The 20,877-nt window shown below is 47.7% G+C and overlaps 3 protein-coding genes across 4 annotated transcripts in view; 1 reads left to right on the forward strand and 2 right to left on the reverse strand.

Moving 5' to 3' along the window:
* Positions 1 to 9,228, forward strand: part of LOC124002938 (cytochrome c oxidase subunit NDUFA4-like) — a 29,043-nt gene extending 19,815 nt beyond the window's left edge. The window contains exon 4 of the mRNA XM_046310790.1: positions 8,739 to 9,228. Coding sequence (XP_046166746.1) covers positions 8,739 to 8,795 — 57 coding nt within the window. The 3' untranslated portion in view covers positions 8,796 to 9,228. The remainder of the gene's footprint in view (positions 1 to 8,738) is intronic.
* Positions 9,229 to 16,178: 6,950 nt separating this feature from the next.
* Positions 16,179 to 18,253, reverse strand: LOC124004203. Its single transcript, XM_046312966.1, has 3 exons — positions 18,247 to 18,253; positions 18,092 to 18,120; positions 16,179 to 18,049 (listed from the first exon to the last, which is right to left on the reverse strand). Exons 1-3 carry the CDS (start codon positions 18,251 to 18,253, stop codon positions 17,087 to 17,089), a joined length of 999 nt encoding a protein of 332 aa, XP_046168922.1. The 3' UTR covers positions 16,179 to 17,086.
* Positions 18,254 to 19,218: 965 nt separating this feature from the next.
* shmt2 (serine hydroxymethyltransferase 2 (mitochondrial)) overlaps positions 19,219 to 20,877 on the reverse strand; it is a 35,349-nt gene continuing 33,690 nt past the window's right edge. For both annotated transcript variants that reach the window (XM_046310776.1, XM_046310777.1), the window contains 3 exons: positions 20,783 to 20,877; positions 19,798 to 19,905; positions 19,219 to 19,380 (listed from right to left, as the gene is read on the reverse strand). The exon at positions 20,783 to 20,877 is cut by the window's right edge and continues 61 nt beyond it. In XM_046310776.1, coding sequence (XP_046166732.1) covers positions 19,253 to 19,380; positions 19,798 to 19,905; positions 20,783 to 20,877 — 331 coding nt within the window. In that variant the 3' untranslated portion in view covers positions 19,219 to 19,252. The remainder of the gene's footprint in view (positions 19,381 to 19,797; positions 19,906 to 20,782) is intronic.

The following is a 20,877-nucleotide window of genomic DNA, read 5'->3' on the forward strand; positions in this document are numbered from 1 at the left end:
CCCTCTCAAAGAATGTGAATATCCTCCCCTCTCAGTACAAGGTGAATATCCTCCCCTCTCAGAGAATGTGAATATCATCGCCTCCTCTCAGTACAAGGTGAATATCCTCCCCTCCTCTCAGTACAAGGTGAATATCCTCCCCTCCTCTCAGTACAAGGTGAATATCCTCCCCTCCTCTCAGTACAAGGTGAATATCCTCACCTCCTCTCAGTACAAGGTGAATATCCTCACCTCCTCTCAGTACAAGGTGAATATCCTCACCTCCTCTCAGTACAAGGTGAATATCCTCCCCTCCTCTCAGTACAAGGTGAATATCCTCCCCTCCTCTCACTACAAGGTGAATATCCTCCCCTCCTCTCACTACAAGGTGAATATCCTCCCCTCCTCTCACTACAAGGTGAATATCCTCCCCTCCTCTCACTACAAGGTGAATATCCTCCCCTCCTCTCAGTACAAGGTGAATATCCTCACCTCCTCTCAGTACAAGGTGAATATCCTCCCCTCCTCTCAGTACAAGGTGAATATCCTCCCCTCCTCTCAGTACAAGGTGAATATCCTCCCCTCTCAGAGAATGTGAATATCATCGCCTCCTCTCAGTACAAGGTGAATATCCTCCCCTCCTCTCAGTACAAGGTGAATATCCTCCCCTCTCAGTACAAGGTGAATATCCTCACCTCCTCTCAGTACAAGGTGAATATCCTCACCTCCTCTCAGTACAAGGTGAATATCCTCACCTCCTCTCAGTACAAGGTGAATATCCTCCCCTCCTCTCACTACAAGGTGAATATCCTCCCCTCCTCTCACTACAAGGTGAATATCCTCCCCTCCTCTCAGTACAAGGTGAATATCCTCACCTCCTCTCAGTACAAGGTGAATATCCTCCCCTCTCACTACAAGGTGAATATCCTCCCCTCTCACTACAAGGTGAATATCCTCTCCTCCCCTCTCACTACAAGGTGAATATCCTCCCCTCCCCTCTCACTACAAGGTGAATATCCTCCCCTCTCACTACAAGGTGAATATCCTCCCCTCTCACTACAAGGTGAATATCCTCCCCTCTCACTACAAGGTGAATATCCTCCCCTCTCACTACAAGGTGAATATCCTCCCCTCCTCTCACTACAAGGTGAATATCCTCCCCTCCTCTCACTACAAGGTGAATATCCTCCCCTCCTCTCACTACAAGGTGCATATCCTCCCCTCCTCTCACTACAAGGTGCATATCCTCCCCTCCTCTCACTACAAGGTGAATATCCTCCCCTCCTCTCACTACAAGGTGAATATCCTCCCCTCCTCTCACTACAAGGTGAATATCCTCCCCTCTCACTACAAGGTGAATATCCTCCCCTCCTCTCACTACAAGGTGAATATCCTCCCCTCCTCTCACTACAAGGTGAATATCCTCCCCTCCTCTCACTACAAGGTGAATATCCTCCCCTCCTCTCACTACAAGGTGAATATCCTCCCCTCCTCTCACTACAAGGTGAATATCCTCCCCTCCTCTCACTACAAGGTGAATATCCTCCCCTCCTCTCACTACAAGGTGAATATCCTCCCCTCCTCTCACTACAAGGTGAATATCCTCCCCTCCTCTCACTACAAGGTGAATATCCTCCCCTCCTCTCACTACAAGGTGAATATCCTCCCCTCCTCTCACTACAAGGTGAATATCCTCCCCTCCTCTCACTACAAGGTGAATATCCTCCCCTCCTCTCACTACAAGGTGAATATCCTCCCCTCCTCTCACTACAAGGTGAATATCCTCCCCTCCTCTCACTACAAGGTGAATATCCTCCCCTCCTCTCACTACAAGGTGAATATCCTCCCCTCCTCTCAGTACAAGGTGAATATCCTCCCCTCCTCTCAGTACAAGGTGAATATCCTCCCCTCCTCTCAGTACAAGGTGAATATCCTCCCCTCCTCTCAGTACAAGGTGAATATCCTCACCTCCTCTCAGTACAAGGTGAATATCCTCACCTCCTCTCAGTACAAGGTGAATATCCTCACCTCCTCTCAGTACAAGGTGAATATCCTCACCTCCTCTCAGTACAAGGTGAATATCCTCCCCTCTCAGTACAAGGTGAATATCCTCCCCTCTCAGTACAAGGTGAATATCCTCACCTCCTCTCAGTACAAGGTGAATATCCTCACCTCCTCTCAGTACAAGGTGAATATCCTCCCCTCCTCTCACTACAAGGTGAATATCCTCCCTTCTCACTACAAGGTGAATATCCTCCCCTCTCAGTACAATTGTGTAGTCTAGAGCGATTTTCTAGGTTAGCTAGCCAGCTATTGTCGTTCTTTTAACGCAACGTAACGTAATCAACACTGCTAGCTAGCCAGCTAGCCCCCGAATAGCAGCACTGTAGAAACTATTACACTCAACGAAACGACTTGATTAGTGTAGTGTCAACAACGCAGCCACTGCCAGCTAGCCTACAAAGTCAACAACGCAGCCACTGCCAGCTAGCCTACTTCAGCAGTACTGTATCATTTGAATCATTTTAGTCAATAAGATTCTTGCTACGTAAGCTTAACTTTCTGAACATTCGAGACGTGTAGTCCACTTGTCATTCAATCTCCTTGCATTAGCGTAGCCTCTTCTGTAGCCTGTCAACTATGTGTCTGTCTATCCCTGTTCTCTCCTCTCTGCACAGACCATACAAACGCTCCACACCGCGTGGCCGCTGCCACCCTAATCTGGTGGTCCCAGCGCACGACCCACGTGGAGTTCCAGGTCTCCGGTAGCCTCTGGAACTGCCGATCTGCGGCCAACAAGGCAGAGTTCATCTCAGCCTATGCCTCCCTCCAGTCCCTCGACTTCTTGGCACTGACAGAAACATGGATCACCACAGATAACACTGCTACTCCTACTGCTCTCTCTTCGTCCGCCCACGTGTTCTCGCACACCCGAGCTTCTGGTCAGCGGGGTGGTGGTATCGGGATCCTTATCTCTCCCAAGTGGTCATTCTCTCTTTCTCCCCTTACCCATCTGTCTATCGCCTCCTTTGAATTTCATGCTGTCACAGTTACCAGCCCTTTCAAGCTTAACATCCTTATCATTTATCGCCCTCCAGGTCCCCTCGGAGAGTTCATCAATGAGCTTGATGCATTGATAAGCTCCTTTCCTGAGGACGGCTCACCTCTCACAGTTCTGGGCGACTTTAACCTCCCCACATCTACCTTTGACTCATTCCTCTCTGCCTCCTTCTTTCCACTCCTCTCCTCTTTTGACCTCACCCTCTCACCTTCCCCCCCTACTCACAAGGCAGGCAATACGCTCGACCTCATCTTTACTAGATGCTGTTCTTCCACTAACCTCATTGCAACTCCCCTCCAAGTCTCCGACCACTACCTTGTATCCTTTTCCCTCTCGCTCTCATCCAACACTTCCCACACTGCCCCTACTCGGATGGTATCGCGCCGTCCCAACCTTCGCTCTCTCTCCCCCGCTACTCTCTCCTCTTCCATCCTATCATCTCTTCCCTCTGCTCAAACCTTCTCCAACCTATCTCCTGATTCTGCCTCCTCAACGCTCCTCTCCTCCCTTTCTGCATCCTTTGACTCTCTATGTCCCCTATCTTCCAGGCCGGCTCGGTCCTCCCCTCCCGCTCCGTGGCTTGACGACTCATTGCGAGCTCACAGAACAGGGCTCCGGGCAGCCGAGCGGAAATGGAGGAAAACTCACCTCCCTGCAGGCCTGGCATCCTTTCGCTCCCTCCTCTCTACATTTTCCTCCTCTGTCTCTGCTGCTAAAACCACTTTCTACCACTCTAAATTTCAAGCATCTGCCTCTAACCCTAGGAAGCTCTTTGCCACCTTCTCCTCTCTCCTGAATCCTCCTCCCCCTACCCCCCCCTCCTCCCTCTCTGCAGATGACTTCATCAACCATTTTGAAAAGAAGGTCGACGACATCCGATCCTCGTTTGCTAAGTCAAACGACACTGCTGGTTCTGCTCACACTGCCCTACCCTGTGCTCTGACCTCTTTCTCCCCTCTCTCTCCAGATGAAATCTCGCGTCTTGTGACGGCCGGCCGCCCAACAACCTGCCCGCTCGACCCTATCCCCTCCTCTCTTCTCCAGACCATTTCCGGAGACCTTCTCCCTTACCTCACCTCGCTCATCAACTTATCCCTGACCGCTGGCTACGTCCCTTCCGTCTTCAAGAGAGCGAGAGTTGCACCCCTTCTGAAAAAACCTACACTCGATCCCTCCGATGTTAACAACTACAGAACAGTATCCCTTCTTTCTTTTCTCTCCAAAACTCTTGAACGTGCCGTCCTTGGTCAGCTCTCCCGCTATCTCTCTCAGAATGACCTTCTTGATCCAAATCAGTCAGGTTTCAAGACTAGTCATTCAACTGAGACTGCTCTTCTCTGTATCACGGAGGCACTCCGCACCGCTAAAGCTAACTCTCTCTCCTCTGCTCTCATCCTTCTAGACCTATCGGCTGCCTTCGATACTGTGAACCATCAGATCCTCCTCTCCACCCTCTCCGAGTTGGGCATCTCTGGCGCGGCCCACGCTTGGATTGCGTCCTACCTGACAGGTCGCTCCTACCAGGTGGCGTGGCGAGAATCTGTCTCCTCACCACGCGCTCTCACCACTGGTGTCCCCCAGGGCTCTGTTCTAGGCCCTCTCCTATTCTCGCTATACACCAAGTCACTTGGCTCTGTCATAACCTCACATGGTCTCTCCTATCATTGCTATGCAGACGACACACAATTAATCTTCTCCTTTCCCCCTTCTGATGACCAGGTGGCGAATCGCATCTCTGCATGTCTAGCAGACATATCAGTGTGGATGACGGATCACCATCTCAAGCTGAACTTCGGCAAGACGGAGCTGCTCTTCCTCCCGGGGAAGGACTGCCCGTTCCATGATCTCGCCATCACGGTTGACAACTCCATTGTGTCCTCCTCCCAGAGTGCTAAGAACCTTGGCGTGATCCTGGACAACACCCTGTCGTTCTCAACTAACATCAAGGCGGTGGCCCGTTCCTGTAGGTTCATGCTCTACAACATCCGCAGAGTACGACCTTGCCTCACACAGGAAGCGGCGCAGGTCCTAATCCAGGCACTTGTCATCTCCCGTCTGGATTACTGCAACTCGCTGTTGGCTGGGCTCCCTGCCTGTGCCATTAAACCCCTACAACTCATCCAGAACGCCGCAGCCCGTCTAGTGTTCAACCTTCCCAAGTTCTCTCACGTCACCCCGCTCCTCCGCTCTCTCCACTGGCTTCCAGTTGAAGCTCGCATCCGCTACAAGACCATGGTGCTTGCCTACGGAGCTGTGAGGGGAACGGCACCTCAGTACCTCCAGGCTCTGATCAGGCCCTACACCCAAATAAGGGCACTGCGTTCATCCACCTCTGGCCTGCTCGTCTCCCTACCACTGAGGAAGTACAGTTCCCGCTCAGCCCAGTCAAAACTGTTCGCTGCTCTGGCTCCCCAATGGTGGAACAAACTCCCTCACGACGCCAGGACAGCGGAGTCAATCACCACCTTCCGGAGACACCTGAAACCCCACCTCTTTAAGGAATACTTAGGATAGGATAAAGTAATCCTTCTCACCCCCCTCCCCCCTTAAAATATTTAGATGCACTATTGTAAAGTGGCTGTTCCACTGGATGTCATAAGGTGAATGCACCAATTTGTAAGTCGCTCTGGATAAGAGCGTCTGCTAAATGACTTAAATGTTAAATGTAAATGTTCTCAGTACAAGGTGAATATCCTCCCTTCTCAGTACAAGGTGAATATCCTCCCCTCTCAGTACAAGGTGAATATCCTCCCCTCTCAGTACAAGGTGAATATCCTCCCCTCTCAGTACAAGGTGAATATCCTCCCCTCTCAGTACAAGGTGAATATCCTCCCCTCTCAGTACAAGGTGAATATCCTCCCCTCTCAGTACAAGAATATCCTCCTCAGTACAAGGTGAATATCCTCCTCTCAGTACAAGGTGAATATCCTCCCCTCCTCTCAGTACAAGGTCAATATCCTCACCTCCTCTCAGTACAAGGTGAATATCCTCACCTCTTCACACCCACAGAATCACTACACCTCAAGGACTGTGTCCCAAAAGGCACCTTATTCACGACATAGTGCACCTAAAAAAATTGTTCACTGCTGGTCAAAGGTAGTGCACTATATAGGGAATAGTGTACCATTCTGGTCACAGACCTAGACTGTGGCACTCCACCGCTGAACTCATTACGTTCACTACACGGCCAAACCAATCCAGAGTGACACGGCCAAACCAATCCAGAGTGACACGGCCAAACCAATCCAGCCAGAGTGACACGGCCAAAAACCAAGTGACACGGCCAGGCTGACACGGCTGAAACCAATCCAGGCTGACACGGCTGAAACCAATCCAGGCTGACACGGCTGAAACCAGTCCAGGCTGACACGGCCAAACCAATCCAGGCTGACACGGCCAAACCAATCCAGACTGACACGGCCAAACCAATCCAGGCTGACAACATCTTTCCATCTGTCCCCATAAAGCTGGTTTTGAAGGCTCTCTATTCTCTAACTTACTTTCCTCTCATAACAAATCGAAGCATTTATATTCTCGAACACAATAGACTTTGTGGTGCTATTTTCCTGAATCCACGTACACCTACGTTAAACAAGGAGCATCACCTCAGACAGCTAATGATCATATTAAACAAGAGAAACAAACTGTATGAATCCCCACAGGAGGGTCTGACTGGCTGGGTGTTATTCCAACAGAAACGGTGTGTGGATTTTTCAAGGCTGTAGTTAAAGTGTGTGTGTGTGTGTGTGTGTGTGTGTGTGTGTGTGTGTGTGTGTGTGTGTGTGTGTGTGTGTGTGTGTGTGTGTGTGTGTGTGTGTGTGTGTGTGTGTGTGTGTGTGTGTGTGTGTGTGTGTGTGTGTGTGTGTCAGCCGTAGTGAACGTCATGCTGGATGAAAGGTCACAACACTCCCCATGTTTAATTCTCTACAACAGGCAAAGGTCTCACATCAACATTCCACTGGATTCTCCGACAATAACAGGAATTAGGAGAGGATGAAGGGGAGGAGAGGATGAGGGGAGGAGAAGATGAGGGGAGGAGTGGATGAGGGGAGGGAGGAGGAAGGGTGGAGATGAGGGGCTGACAGCTGACCAATCAAGGCAAACATGGAGACAGAAAATAATCAGTGGCGACGCAAAACCATGTAATCCCTCTGTGTGTGTAGTCCTGCACTGTCCATGAAACACACACACACACACACACCACTGTCCATGAAACACACACACACACCACTGTCCATGAAACACACACACACACACACCACTGTCCATGAAACACACACACACACACACACCACTGTCCATGAAACACACACACACACACACACACACCACTGTCCATGAAACACACACACACACACACACACACCACTGTCCATGAAACACACACACACACACCACTGTCCATGAAACACACACACACACACACACCACTGTCCATGAAACACACACACACACACACACAGCACTGTCCATGAAAACACACACACACACACACAGCACTGTCCATGAAACACACACACACACACAGCACTGTCCATGAAACACACACACACACACACAGCACTGTCCATGAAACACACACACAGCACTGTCCATGAAACACACACACAGCACTGTCCATGAAACACACACCACTGTCCATGAAACACACACACACACACACACACACACACACACACACACACACACACACACACACACACACACACACACACACACACAGCACTGTCCATGAAAACACACACACCACTGTCCATGAAACACACACACACACCACTGTCCATGAAACACACACACACACACACACTGTCCATGAAACACACACACACACACAGCACTGTCCATGAAAACACACACACACAGCACTGTCCATGAAAAAACACACACACACACAGCACTGTCCATGAAACACAAAACACACACAGCACTGTCCATGAAAACACACACACAGCACTGTCCATGAAACACACACACAGCACTGTCCATGAAACACACACAGCACTGTCCATGAAACACACACCACTGTCCATGAAACACACACACACTGTCCATGAAACACACACCACTGTCCATGAAACACACACACACACACACACAGCACTGTCCATGAAAACACACACACCACTGTCCATGAAACACACACCACTGTCCATGAAACACACACCACTGTCCAGGAAACACACACACACACACACACACACTGTCCAGGAAACACACACACAAACTGTCCATGAAACACACACACAGCACTGTCCATGACACACACACAGCACTGTCCATGAAACACACACACAGCACTGTCCATGAAACACACACACAGCACTGTCCATGAAACACACACACACACACAGCACTGTCCATGAAACACACACACACACACAGCACTGTCCATGAAAACACACACACACACAGCACTGTCCATGAAAAACACACACACACACACAGCACTGTCCATGAAACACACACACACACACAGCACTGTCAATGAAACACACACACACACACACACACACACACACACACACACACACACACACACACACACACACACACACACACACACACACACACACACACACACACACACACACACACACACACACACACACACACACACACACACACAGTGTCTGCATGTGCTTTCCTAACGACAGGCTGATGAATTTAAGTGAATTAAATGTATTCTCTCCTTCCGCAGTTGGTGGCCGTCAACACGGACTACAAGGCTCTAAAGAAGGAGGGCCCTGACTTCTAAAGGTCCTCCAGGCAACTCCAGGGGCACCACGTTTGGCAGGACCTCCTGTCATCCTAGTGGCAGGGTGGGGCCAGCCTGAGCCTCGCTCGGTCGGGTTCTCGGTCTGTCTCCTCCGCTGCCTCTTAACCAGCTACAACACTATAGTGAAAAAAAAACAACCTTTTCTTACACAACCCGGAAGTCATGCATCCGTCTCCAAACACCTGCGTTATATAACAGTCTCCTCTTCACACACTACAACACTGTTCATTAAAGCCATCTTTTCACAATGCGCAACCCTCAAGTGACTGAACGGCCTCTTTCCACACACACCACACTAGTGTTGTATACATCTCTGTACATGCAATGTCACCTTCTCTGTTCAACGTACAACCCACTCCAACCCTAAAGTGATGGACGCTTGAAAACAAATGCATTAAAAGATGACATGGAAGCAGTGTTATTGGTTGATTTCAGGTATTGTTGGTGTATATAGTGTAGGGTGTATGGGTTGATTTCAGGTATTGTTGGTGTATATAGTGTAGGGTGTATGGGTTGATTTCAGGTATTGTTGGTGTATATAGTGTAGGGTGTATGGGTTGATTTCAGGTATTGTTGGTGTATATAGTGCAGGGTGTATGGGTTGATTTCAGGTATTGTTGGTGTATATAGTGCAGGGTGTATGGGTTGATTTCAGGAGTGGAACAGAGTGTGAATTGATTCAATTAGAACATACTGTAAAAATCAGAAATCATGGAAGCAATGATTTTTTTAAAATTGCATTATTATATAAACAGCTCAACTTTACCCCCCCAAAAAAAAAGAAACATATCCCCAGTGAATATACTTGTCTTCTTTGGGAATCCTTTGGAGTCACAGAACGTCACATTATAACACCTGGGCCAAAGCGAAGCAGTGATCTAAACGACAGCTGTGACATACAGCTGTTGAGCACTAAAATAGTAACTAGTGCTGAGGCAGATCAGTTGTTGTCATGTTGTGTTGCTACCTTGCTATGCTGTTGTCTTCGGGCTCTAAGTAGTGTTGAGGCAGATCAGTTGTCATGTTGTGTTGCTGCCTTGCTATGCTGTTGTCTTAGGGCTCTAAGTAGTGTTGCTATGCTGTGGTCTTAGGGCTCTAAGTAGTGTTGCTATGCTGTGGTCTTAAGGCTCTAAGTAGTGTTGCTATGCTGTGGTCTTAGGGCTCTAAGTAGCGTTGCTATGCTGTGGTCTTAGGGCTCTAAGTAGTGTTGCTATGCTGTGGTCTTAGGGCTCTAAGTAGTGTTGCTATGCTGTGGTCTTAGGGCTCTAAGTAGTGCTCTAAGTAGTGTTGCTGCTGTGTCTTAGGGCTCTAAGTAGTGTTGCTATGCTGTGGTCTTAGGGCTCTAAGTAGTGTTGCTATGCTGTGGTCTTAGGGCTCTAAGTAGTGTTGCTATGCTGTGGTTGCTAGTGCTGTGGTCTTAGGGCTCTAAGTAGTGTTGCTATGCTGTGGTCTTAGGGCTCTAAGTAGTGTTGCTATGCTGTGGTCTTAGGGCTCTAAGTAGTGTTGCTATGCTGTGGTCTTAGGGCTCTAAGTAGTGTTGCTATGCTGTGGTCTTAGGGCTCTAAGTAGTGTTGCTATGCTGTGGTCTTAGGGCTCTAAGTAGTGTTGCTATGCTGTGGTCTTAGGGCTCTAAGTAGTGTTGCTATGCTGTGGTCTTAGGGCTCTAAGTAGTGTTGCTATGCTGTGGTCTTAGGGCTCTAAGTAGTGTTGCTATGCTGTGGTCTTAGGGCTCTAAGTAGTGTTGCTATGCTGTGGTCTTAGGGCTCTAAGTAGTGCTGCGGTGTCTTAGGGCTCTAAGTAGTGTTGCTATGCTGTGGTCTGAGGGCTCTAAGTAGTGTTGCTATGCTGTGGTCTGAGGGCTCTAAGTAGTGTTGCTATGCTGTGGTCTGAGGGCTCTAAGTAGTGTTGCTATGCTATGGTCTTAGGGCTCTAAGTAGTGCTGCGGTGTCTCTCTTGTCGTGATGTGTATTTTGTCCTTTAATCACAGCCCTCGTCCCCTGTAGGAGGCCTTTTGCCTTCTGGTAGTTAGTCAGTCATTGGAAATAAGAATATGTTCTTAACTGAATTGCCTAGTAAAATGAAAAGGGTAAATAAAAAAATAAAACAAAGATCAAATCAGTTCAAATATAATATGAATGTGTCTTTAAACCAGACTGATCCAGCACGTTGTCTTTAAACCAGACTGATCCAGCACGGTCTTTAAACCAGACTGATCCAGCACGTTGTCTTTAAACCAGACTGATCCAGCACGTTGTCTTTAAACCAGACTGATCCAGCACGGTCTTTAAACCAGACTGATCCAGCACGGTCTTTAAACCAGACTGATCCAGCACGGTCTTTAAACCAGACTGATCCAGCACGGTCTTTAAACCAGACTGATCCAGCACGGTCTTTAAACCAGACTGATCCAGTCTATTGATAGGACTGTGAATTACATTTAATTCCAGAAAGCAAATAAAAACATACCCTACATCCACAAGATATGCATGTGAAGCATAAACATGGAAGCATTCATGAAAACACATATATTTAAATATACCAGACGGCTGTTCCTATTTCTCCTCCACCGTCTAGTTAAATATACCAGACTGCTGTTCCTATTTCTCCTCCACCGTCTAGTTAAATATACCAGACTGCTGTTCCTATTTCTCCTCCACCGTCTAGTTAAATATACCAGACGGCTGTTCCTATTTCTCCTCCACCGTCTAGTTAAATATACCAGACTGCTGTTCCTATTTCTCCTCCACCGTCTAGTTAAATATACCAGACGGCTGTTCCCATTTCTCCTCCACCGTCTAGTTAAATATACCAGACTGCTGTTCCTATTTCTCCTCCACCGTCTAGTTAAATTGAAAGACTGCTGTTCCCATTTCTCCTCCACTATCTAGTTAAATTGAAAGACTGCTGTTCCCATTTCTCCTCCACCGTCTAGTTAAATTGAAAGACTGCATCCCCTCTTTTGTAAATAATACAACAAATTCACTCAATCATAGGTCAATCTACGCCCCAAATTCACTGTAATCGTTTCTATGGCAAGTCATTCAGTCCTCATGATAGAATATAATACAGTCCATTCCGGCTCCTCAGACTATATAACACAAAATGCCCAGCAGAGAAGACCAGGCTCAGTAGAGAATACATGGCAGGGGGTCCTGGATAAAATATTGCCCACTTTATAGTGTGGTGTACTGCTGTAGCCTCTCCTGTGCGGGGCACGGTGTGTGTGAGACAGTGATAATGACCTGGTGTGAAGTCTCAGACTGTCTGATGACCTGTCAGTCTTCCACAACCCAGATCTCATTGTAAATACCAACGTTTAGGGAAAAGGCCTGAATAGCATGTTCAGGGACATGTTGAGATTTCCTCGGTTCCCATTGGCTAACGTGATTTTGAGGCAACCGTTCACATTTGGACACCCTTTCCCCAATTTGCACAAGTCTCCTCTCGGTTGACCTTTTTCCAAACGTGTGAGTTCAACAACAGTCCCGAACGCCATCCTTTCCTGCCCTGAGCAGCCAGAGAGAGCAGGATGGAAATATGGGATAGGTCTATTTTTAGATAAAGATTCATTTTAAAATGTGAGAGACAAGCAGTTAATAGGTACCAAAACAGTGTTGTAGGTTAGTACAAAGTGAGGGAAAGCAGAGGCGAGAAGAGGCCAAGGAAAGGGGGAAGGAGGAGGCGAGAAGACGCCAGGAAAAGGAATGGGAGACAGGATAGGACAGGAAAAGAGAGGATATGCCCAGGGCAGGTGTATATACACGTATCTAGCAGAGATACGTCTCCTTTTCATAACACATTCTATAATTTATACTATCAAGCAGATGCTTTCACCTCCCTACTACTCAGGTGGTGGCAGTTGGTTTGTGGGCATTACTACCAGCCTACACACCAAACCCAGAATTTTCCCCGGTAAGGCCCTAATTTAGCAGTTATGACTAAGGCCCAGTTTCTCCTGGTACTGTAGCCTACTGCTCTGAATGGACACTGGAATCCACTGCGGTCACAATGTGGTTGAATTATTCTGTTCAAACTTGCATATGTGAGATAGTTCTCCTGCTTATTGCTCCCTAAATGTTCCACAAGCATGTTGGAGTCACTGGATGGATGGCAATAGATCAATGAGAAAAACAGGAAGATTTCTGCTGCCACGGCACTTCTGTTATACAGTATCCCTTCACATCGCAAGCAGGGTGGCGGGTGGGAGGGGTGTTTCGTGAGACGAGGTGAAAACGGTTTGCAGGAGCCGTTGGTTGCCACCAGAGGTTGGGTGTGAAAATCTGTTTACCGAGATTTTCACACACACACACACACACACACACACACACACACACACACACACACACACACACACACACACACACACACACACACACACACACACACACACACACACACACACACACACACACACACACACACACACACACACACACACACACACACACACACCTCTGCCAGTTGTGTGAGAAGAGCTGAAGTACAGCAAGCATGTCTGAGCTGGGGCTGTAAGCCTGGGAATTGATGAGCTGAATAGTTCCTTACTCTCCCCAGTGTGTGATCAACACACCCACTCTAGCGGTGACAGACAGCTATAACGCAAGCAACGAACACACCACTTCGGTTTTATTGAGATAATTACTTAATAAGCAGAGTTGTGTTTACATAAGACTAAGAAAACAGCATTCAATCCGGGCGAGCAATTCACAGGCGAGCGATTCACAGGCGGGCAGGCGTCATTCCATCCTCGACTTTCACTTACGTTAACGCTGTCTCGTTTTACGCAATTATGACGACGCTGCTCTAATAAATACATGAATCCAATTAATTGGCAACACTGTCATTTATCCCCCCCTCATTAAACACCAGTGATTTATTGTCAAGTCAGCAGACAGAGGAACGGTGATGAGGGGCTGTGTCAGTAATGACAATAGCAGAGAGAGAGGAGGGGCTGTGTCAGTAATGACAATAGCAGCAGAGAGAGGAGGGGCTGTGTCAGTAATGACAATAGCAGAGAGAGAGGAGGGGCTGTGTCAGTAATGACAATAGCAGAGAGAGGAGGGGCTGTGTCAGTAATGACAATAGCAGAGAGAGGAGGGGCTGTGTCAGTAATGACAATAGCAGAGAGAGAGAGGGGTTGTGTCAGTAATGACAATAGCAGAGAGAGAGGAGGGGTTGTGTCAGTAATGACAATAGCAGAGAGAGAGGAGGGGCTGTGTCAGTAATGACAATAGCAGAGAGAGAGAGAGGGGCTGTGTCAGTAATGACAATAGCAGAGAGAGAGAGGAGGGGTTGTGTCAGTAATGACAATAGCAGAGAGAGAGAGGAGGGGCTGTGTCAGTAATGACAATAGCAGAGAGAGAGAGAGGAGGGGCTGTGTCAGTAATGACAATAGCAGAGAGAGAGAGGAGGGGTTGTGTCAGTAATGACAATAGCAGAGAGAGAGGAGGGGCTGTGTCAGTAATGACAATAGCAGAGAGAGGAGGGGTTGTGTCAGTAATGACAATAGCAGAGAGAGAGGAGGGGCTGTGTCAGTAATGACAATAGCAGAGAGAGAGGAGGGGCTGTGTCAGTAATGACAATAGCAGAGAGAGAGGAGGGGCTGTGTCAGTAATGACAATAGCAGAGAGAGAGGAGGGGTTGTGTCAGTAATGACAATAGCAGAGAGAGAGGAGGGGCTGTGTCAGTAATGACAATAGCAGAGAGAGGAGGGGCTGTGTCAGTAATGACAATAGCAGAGAGAGAGGGGCTGTGTCAGTAATGACAATAGCAGAGAGAGAGGAGGGGCTGTGTCAGTAATGACAATAGCAGAGAGAGAGGAGGGGCTGTGTCAGTAATGACAATAGCAGCAGAGAGAGTTGAAGGCACTGAGAGTTTACATGTGCTGCTGTTCTACACAAGCTGCTAGAGTGAGACAGTACCACTTAGTAAACTGTTACAGAGAGACAGACAGTACCACTTAGTAAGCTGTTACAGTGAGACAGACAGTACCACTTAGTAAGCTGCTACAGAGACAGACAGTACCACTTAGTAAGCTGCTAGAGTGAGACAGTACCACTTAGTAAGCTGCTAGAGTGAGACAGTACCACTTAGTAAGCTGCTACAGAGACAGACAGACAGTACCACTTAGTAAGCTGCTAGAGTGAGACAGTACCACTTAGTAAGCTGCTACAGAGAGACAGACAGTACCACTTAGTAAGCTGCTACAGACAGACAGTACCACTTAGTAAGCTGCTACAGAGAGACAGACAGTACCACTTAGTAAGCTGCTACAGAGAGACAGACAGTACCACTTAGTAAGCTGCTACAGAGAGACAGACAGTACCACTTAGTAAGCTGCTACAGAGAGACAGACAGTACCACTTAGTAAGCTGCTACAGAGAGACAGACAGTACCACTTAGTAAGCTGCTACAGAGAGACAGACAGTACCACTTAGTAAGCTGCTACAGAGAGACAGACAGTACCACTTAGTAAGCTGCTACAGAGAGACAGACAGTACCACTTAGTAAGCTGCTACAGAGAGACAGACAGTACCACTTAGTAAGCTGCTACAGAGAGACAGACAGTACCACTTAGTAAGCTGCTACAGACAGACAGACAGTACCACTTAGTAAGCTGCTACAGAGAGACAGACAGTACCACTTAGTAGGCTGCTACAGAGAGACAGACAGTACCACTTAGTAAGCTGCTACAGAGACACAGTACCACTTAGTAAGCTGCTACAGAGAGACAGACAGTACCACTTAGTAAGCTGCTACAGAGACACAGTACCACTTAGTAAGCTGCTACAGAGAGACAGACAGTACCACTTAGTAAGCTGCTACAGAGACACAGACAGTACCACTTAGTAAGCTGCTACAGACAGACAGACAGTACCACTTAGTAAGCTGCTACAGAGAGACAGACAGTACCACTTAGTAAGCTGCTACAGAGAGACAGACAGTACCACTTAGTAAGCTGCTACAGAGACAGACAGTACCACTTAGTAAGCTGCTACAGACAGACAGACAGTACCACTTAGTAAGCTGCTACAGACAGACAGACAGTACCACTTAGTAATGCTTCAGTGGGTTCACTCCATAGGTGTTAAAGTAGACTGCGACCATCATACTAGACAACGTGTACATTCTGGAAAGGGTTTGAACATGAGAGCTGCCCACCCCCACCACCGCCCCCACCCCCCACCACCGCCCCCCCCGCCCCCACCCCCACCACCACCCCCCCACCCCCACCACCACCGCCCCCACCCCCACCACCACCCCCCCCCCCCCCCCACCCCCCCACCACCACCGCCCCCACCCCCACCACACACACACAAAACATGTTCAGTTATTCAGAAAAGACAAACGACAGGTTACAGGTCAGATATTAAAATCGCTGCAAATATTTATTAGTATTAAGCTTTTTAATCTAAAATGTCTTGACAAAATGTATTTTTTTATTTCAACTGTGCAGACATGAAACATGACTTTTGGGAGCATATCAGCATGCTGGAAAGTTACTCACAACAGGCTTTAATGTAGCGCCATTAAACAGCAGGTGTATCGCATAGCTCTGAAAACTACAGGTACCAGAGTCGGGTAACGAGGTCTCTTACTTAGGTATGTCTGTATGTCCGTACTCATAAAGGGTCTCTGAGTAGGAGTGCTGATCTAGGATCAGATTAGCCTTTTAGATTACAATGAATAAGAGTCCATGGACAGTGTGGACCTGACCCTAGATCAGCGTTTATACTCAGGAGACGGTTGATACACGTACACACAGCCGCTGGTAGTAACTGTCCACTGTGCAGTCAGTCTCTTCAGTATCAATACTGATGTGATGCCCCTCCTTGTTCGGATCAGAGTGGTTCTGTAGAGACCATCCACTCTACGCCTCAAAATGGAGGAATTCTCACTGGCTCACTGATGCAGTGATAAACACACCCTCCATTTTGTGAAGTAATTTGGGGGAAAATCGGCCAACAAAAAGAACACTGTGAAATAAATGTAACTCAAGCCATTCCCTCACACTGTGTTCTCTACATAGGAGGGGTCCTCAGCCAAATCAACATGATCACCCTCTCCCCCAAAAACAGCAATATAAGCATTAAAAACCTCGATATACATTTTTTAACCAGTGTTGGAAAATAAAGAATTATTTAATTCTGTAAAGTTAAAATACATACAAAATCCTTTCTTCTTTGTCAACACTTTAAGAAAGCCAGAACTGGCATGAAACCACTGTTTATTGTATTGTCATTTTGGACCATTAGCAATCTAATAACCACTTAGTAAGTGCAGCAGGTAGTTGGATGATACACTACTGAGCTGGCCTGGTTCGCATCCACCATCGTTGCTATGCTGAAAAGGACCATGGGAAAAGCCTTCAGAGCCACCATCGTTGCTATGCTGAAAAGGACCATGGGAAAAGCCTTCAGAGCCACCATCGTTGCTATGCTGAAAAGGACCATGGGAAAAGCCTTCAGAGCCACCATCGTTGCTATGCTGAAAAGGACCATGGGAAAAGCCTTCAGAGCCACCATCGTTGCTATGCTGAAAAGGACCATGGGAAAAGCCTTCAGAGCCACCATCGTTGCTATGCTGAAAAGGACCATGGGAAAAGCCTTCAGAGCCACCATCGTTTGGTTGGGGTTGGAATGATCGTGTGAAAAGGGTACGTATGAAGTGAAGGTCTGGTCTGAGATCTGGTTTGATATCTGTAGGATAGTGAAGCCCTGGTTTGATATCTGTAGGATAGTGAAGCCCTGGTTTGATATCTGTAGGATAGTAAAGCCCTGGTTTGATATCTGTAGGATAGTGAAGCCCTGGTTTGATATCTGTAGGATAGTAAAGCCCTGGTTTGATATCTGTAGGATAGTGAAGCCCTGGTTTGATATCTGTAGGATAGTGAAGCCCTGGTTTGATATCTGTAGGATAGTGAAGCCCTGGTTTGATATCTGTAGGATAGTAAAGCCCTGGTCTGAGATCTGGTTTGATATCTGTAGGATAGTAAAGCCCTGGTCTGAGATCTGGTTTGATATCTGTAGGATAGTAAAGCCCTGGTCTGAGATCTGGTTTGATATCTGTAGGATAGTAAAGCCCTGGTCTGAGATCTGGTTTGATATCTGTAGGATAGTGAAGCCCTGGTCTGAGATCTGGTTTGATATCTGTAGGATAGTAAAGCCCTGGTCTGAGATCTGGTTTGATATCTGTAGGATAGTGAAGCCCTGGTCTGAGATCTGGTTTGATATCTGTAGGATAGTAAAGCCCTGGTCTGAGATCTGGTTTGATATCTGTATTAAGGTATAACAGGGGAACGGTCCTGTTATGGAGTTCACCAGTCAACCCCCTGACCTCTGGCTTGGGACCCCTTGACTTCTGATGAGACTTGGGTTCAAGTTAAAAATAGACATTACATATACCTTTATCTGAGCTCGATTGAGCTTGCCTGACATCATGGAACGATAGTTTTGTGAAGTTTCAATCTGGCAAGCTAGAGCAAACAGAACAAATAACGGAACGATTTCGAATAGGATTTGAGGCCCAGGGTTACTTCAGATGAGTTTGAATGGAGTTGGTTACACACACACATTTACAACAGTATAGGATTGTACGATAGACGTGTATTAATCAAATCTCCATCACAAACATCTAGTCGATCAATTAAGACAATATGTTAATTTATGGTTTAAGACTGTGTGCTTCTAATAAATGTACCTTTGGGGTGACAGTAAGTTTAGATGACATTTCTCTCAGGGTCTGACGTTGAGCTCTTTCTCCTACACTACAACCTTAAAACATGCAGAAAATAAACAGTTAGAAAATAAGGATGTTTTTGTTTGTGTAAGACATACAAAGGGGGAGGTTAGAAGCTACAGAATTGCCCTCACGTTAGGTCAGAGGTCAACAGATGACGTCAAAGGATTATAACCAAGGTCTCCCATCTGTTCGGATAAGTCTGTGAGGTTACGCCAGGTCTGACTCCAATCACTGACCACCACCAAGTTCCCAATGTCCATAATAGCCTACCACTTCAAATTCACCTCCAAATACATTTCTGCTTCCTTCTAAGTAGTACGCTAGTGTTGGATATTGGAATGGAAATAGTCGACTGACTCTCTCTCCCTCCCTCCCTCCCCCTCTCCCCCTCTCTCGCCCTCTCCCTCGCTCTCGCCCTCCCCCTCTCTCTCGCTCTCTCCCTCCCCCTCTCTCTCGCTCTCTCCCTCCCCCTCTCTCTCCCTCCCCCTCTCCCTCCCTCCCTCTCTCTCTCCCTCCCTCTCTCTCTCTCTCCCTCCCTCTCTCTCTCTCTCTCTCTCCCTCCCTCTCTCTCTCTCCTCCTCTCCCCCCCCCTCTCTCCCTCCCCCTCTCTCTCTCTCTCTCTCCCTCCCTCACTCCCCCTCTCTCTCTCTCTCTTTGTGTGTGTGGAGGGCCTAGTGATCCTCGAAGCCGAGGGCCTAGTGATCCTCGAAGCCGGGCATAGGGAAGGGACGTGCGAAGGCCTCCACTCGTTTCTTCAACTCTGCCATGCGAGAGACCGTCTCTGGATCCTCCAACAAGAAGTTCTTAAAGTCTGCAAGTTTCCCTGGAGAGAAGAAGACAGTAGAGCAGATGTTTTCAGCGTGTCACTTCCTGTATTTTCACACCAATGGCTTGCGTTTTCTCGACTGAGTCACTCTGTTAGACATCTCCATCTCTTTGGGTTAGCTAATGAACTGGCACTTCTTCCAGATCGCTACAGGAGATGGAGGAACTGTGACAAGAAAAAGACACAGACTTTAGATTTAAAACAAAGTTTCGGGCATCAAGGCCTCCATCAGAATGTACAAACACATGGACTTCCCCCCAAATGGCACCAGGGCGATTAAGGCTCCGGTCAAAAAGTAGTGCGTAATGAAGGTAATAGCTGGGCATTTGGGACGCAGAAAAAAGGCAAGACAGAGAGGAGACTGATTAGGTGAACTGATGAAGTACAAACAGCTGGTGAGGAAGAGGAACTCACCAGTCTTCTTCTTGACGTCCAGGGCGATCTTAAAGCCTTCATCCATGAACTCCACCACCTGGACAAAGTCCGCCTCCTTGAACTGTCTGGAGGTCAGCGCCGGGGCACCTGGGAGTCAGGAATGGGAGGAGAGTGTCAGTGATAACCAGGGACACAGAACGCTCAGGTGTTATATGCATGGTAATTCAAGGTTAATGTAGGATAGATTTGATTATACTAATAAAATGTGGCGTTCCACAGGGATTAATTCTTGTATCTCTTTTTTTCAACCTCCTGACAAAACTTCAAAACAGCATCTGGTTATTTTAGTAGTGATGAATAAATAAACTAAACTAAATTAAACGAATAGTTCAAAAACATTAAAATCATTTTTTCTGGACACATTGTATACAAAAACAGAGCATACATACAATGTAGCCATTGTATTCTGAATGGTACCACAGGGTTCCATACGTGGTACCACAGGGTTCCATACGTGGTACCACAGGGTTCTGGTCCGAGGTACCACAGGGTTCCATACGTGGTACCACAGGGTTCCATACGTGGTACCACAGGGTTCCATACGTGGTACCACAGGGTTCTGGTCCGAGGTGTTCCATACGTGGTACCACAGGGTTCTGGTCCGACGTGTTCCATACGTGGTACCACAGGGTTCTGGTCCGACGTGTTCCATACGTGGTACCACAGGGTTCTGGTCCGACGTGTTCCATACGTGGTACCACAGGGTTCTGGTCCGACGTGTTCCATACGTGGTACCACAGGGTTTTGGTCAGAGGTGTTCCATACGTGGTACCACAGGGTTTTGGTCCGAGGTACCACAGGGTTCCATACGTGGTAACACAGGGTTCCATACGTGGTAACACAGGGTTCCATACGTGGTAACACAGGGTTCCATACGTGGTAACACAGGGTTCCAGCCTATACATCACATACTCACATAGGTATTATATTCTGGGCCAAGTGGTCCAGACAGTGTGACACCCACCTAGCCGGAGGCCCCCAGGCGCCAGGGCACTCTTGTCCCCGGGACAGGTGTTCTTGTTGGCTGTGATGGACACCAGCTCCAGAACTCTCTCTGCT

Source organism: Oncorhynchus gorbuscha, linkage group LG18, assembly GCF_021184085.1.
Source record: "Oncorhynchus gorbuscha isolate QuinsamMale2020 ecotype Even-year linkage group LG18, OgorEven_v1.0, whole genome shotgun sequence".
Taxonomy (NCBI): domain Eukaryota; kingdom Metazoa; phylum Chordata; class Actinopteri; order Salmoniformes; family Salmonidae; genus Oncorhynchus; species Oncorhynchus gorbuscha.

Coding starts and splice junctions, on each gene's coding strand:
- LOC124004203 (XM_046312966.1), bottom strand. Junction 18,050..18,091: donor CCTGTTATACCTTAATACAG/ATATCAAACCAG, acceptor ACTATCCTACAG/ATATCAAACCAGATCTCAGA.